Here is a 1,515-nt window from a genome sequence, read left to right as displayed (position 1 = left end):
AATGCCTAGTCCTAAAGAATAACTTTGTTTTATTATCATGATTTGGGAAATACAAACAAACAAACAAACAACAGGATAAACAGTTCAAGAAAGGACACAGACAGTGCCCTGTTTTAAGTTCCAAATTTCTTCTTTTTGATGGGTGGTGGGAGTTGAGCAATGATGTCGTCCAGGGGTCGCTCTACTGCCACAAGTGTCCTTTCATCCAAAAGATCCATAAAGAGCAAGGGCTGCAGAGAGAGGACAGTAACAGAGTCATTCTCCACCAGCTCTGGTCGAGACTCAAAGGACAGAAATTCCTGACAATCTTCTCTGTCCTTGGACTCAACATGGGTGGACAGGGCCAGCGCTGTAGTGGAGCTGGCTCACAAGGAGTATGACTGGGGAACTTGAGCTGGGCCAGACAGCCGTGGTACCATAAGGTCAAAGGACATCGTTTTATATATGTTGAAATTAGTCAGAAAAAAGAAAATCGTGTAAGTTCAATGGCTTCCATTACTTTTATTCCTTGAAATATTCCCTAATTAGAAGTTCTAGAGAGAAGAACATTCATTCTAACAAAGACCCCACATGAGTACCAAGATCACTGCTCACTACCATCTTCTCTCGCTCAGGGAAGTACGACTTCCCTGCTCTAACCTACTGAGTAACAGTGAATCACAGTCGGCCGTGGTGGCGCACGCCTTTAATCCCAGCACTTGGGAGGCAGAGGCAGGCGGGTTTCTGAGTTCGAGGCCAGCCTGGTCTACAGAGTGAGTTCCAGGACAGCCAGGGCTACACAGAGAAACCCTGTCTCAAAAACAAAAAAAAACAAAAAAAACAAAAAAACCAAACAAATCAGTGAATCACAGCTATAGAAACAGACAACTTCAAGGTTGTTGTCTCCCACAAGTCAGGGTCTCTATGTGCAAATGGAAAACATGCTTGTCTTCTGTTAGTTGTTACATTTTGCTAACATCGCAGAGAAGCAACCAACCAGGATACAGTAAGGGGTTTTTACCTTATATATCTTAGACATTTTAAACCCATGGGTCGTCCGCCTCAGGAAGACATCTGATTCATTTTTCGGAGGAAGAGGATTATAGAGCACAGTTTTCTCATTTGGAAGTGGCTAAAAAGACAAGGATAATTATTTATTAGAGCAACATAACACATACACATACACAGACAGACAGACAGACACACGCACGCACGCACACACACACACTACCAAGCACTCTGAACAATATCCCTAATCTTTTAACTTTTTAGTGCCCCTCCTCATACCCAGCCCCCTTTTGTTGTTTTTGAGATGGTATCACTATGTAGCCCTGGCCATCCCTGAACTCCCTCTATAGACCAGGCTGACCTCGAACTCACAGAGATCTGCCTGCCTCTGCCTCCTGAGTGCTGGGGAAAAGGCGTGCATCACTATCGCCATGTTATTCGGTATTTCTCTCTTTTTTTTCTTAAAGATTTATTTATTTATTATATGTAAGTACACTGTAGCTGTCTTCAGACACTCCAGAAGAGGGC

The 1,515-nt window shown here is 43.5% G+C and overlaps 1 protein-coding gene across 2 annotated transcripts in view; it reads right to left on the bottom strand.

The window, feature by feature from the left end:
- Utp4 (UTP4 small subunit processome component) overlaps nt 1-1,515 on the bottom strand; it is a 27,691-nt gene continuing 26,176 nt past the window's right edge. For both annotated transcript variants that reach the window (XM_021220717.2, XM_029532355.1), the window contains exons 16-17: nt 1,001-1,111; nt 1-230 (exon numbers count right to left, since the gene is read on the bottom strand). In XM_021220717.2, coding sequence (XP_021076376.1) covers nt 114-230; nt 1,001-1,111 — 228 coding nt within the window. In that variant the 3' untranslated portion in view covers nt 1-113. The remainder of the gene's footprint in view (nt 231-1,000; nt 1,112-1,515) is intronic.

The sequence above is a fragment of the Mus pahari genome, chromosome 20 (genome assembly GCF_900095145.1).
Source record: "Mus pahari chromosome 20, PAHARI_EIJ_v1.1, whole genome shotgun sequence".
Taxonomy (NCBI): Eukaryota; Metazoa; Chordata; class Mammalia; order Rodentia; family Muridae; genus Mus; species Mus pahari.
The sequence above is the reverse complement of the archived record's forward strand: the minus strand, read 5'-3'. Positions and strand labels throughout refer to the sequence as shown.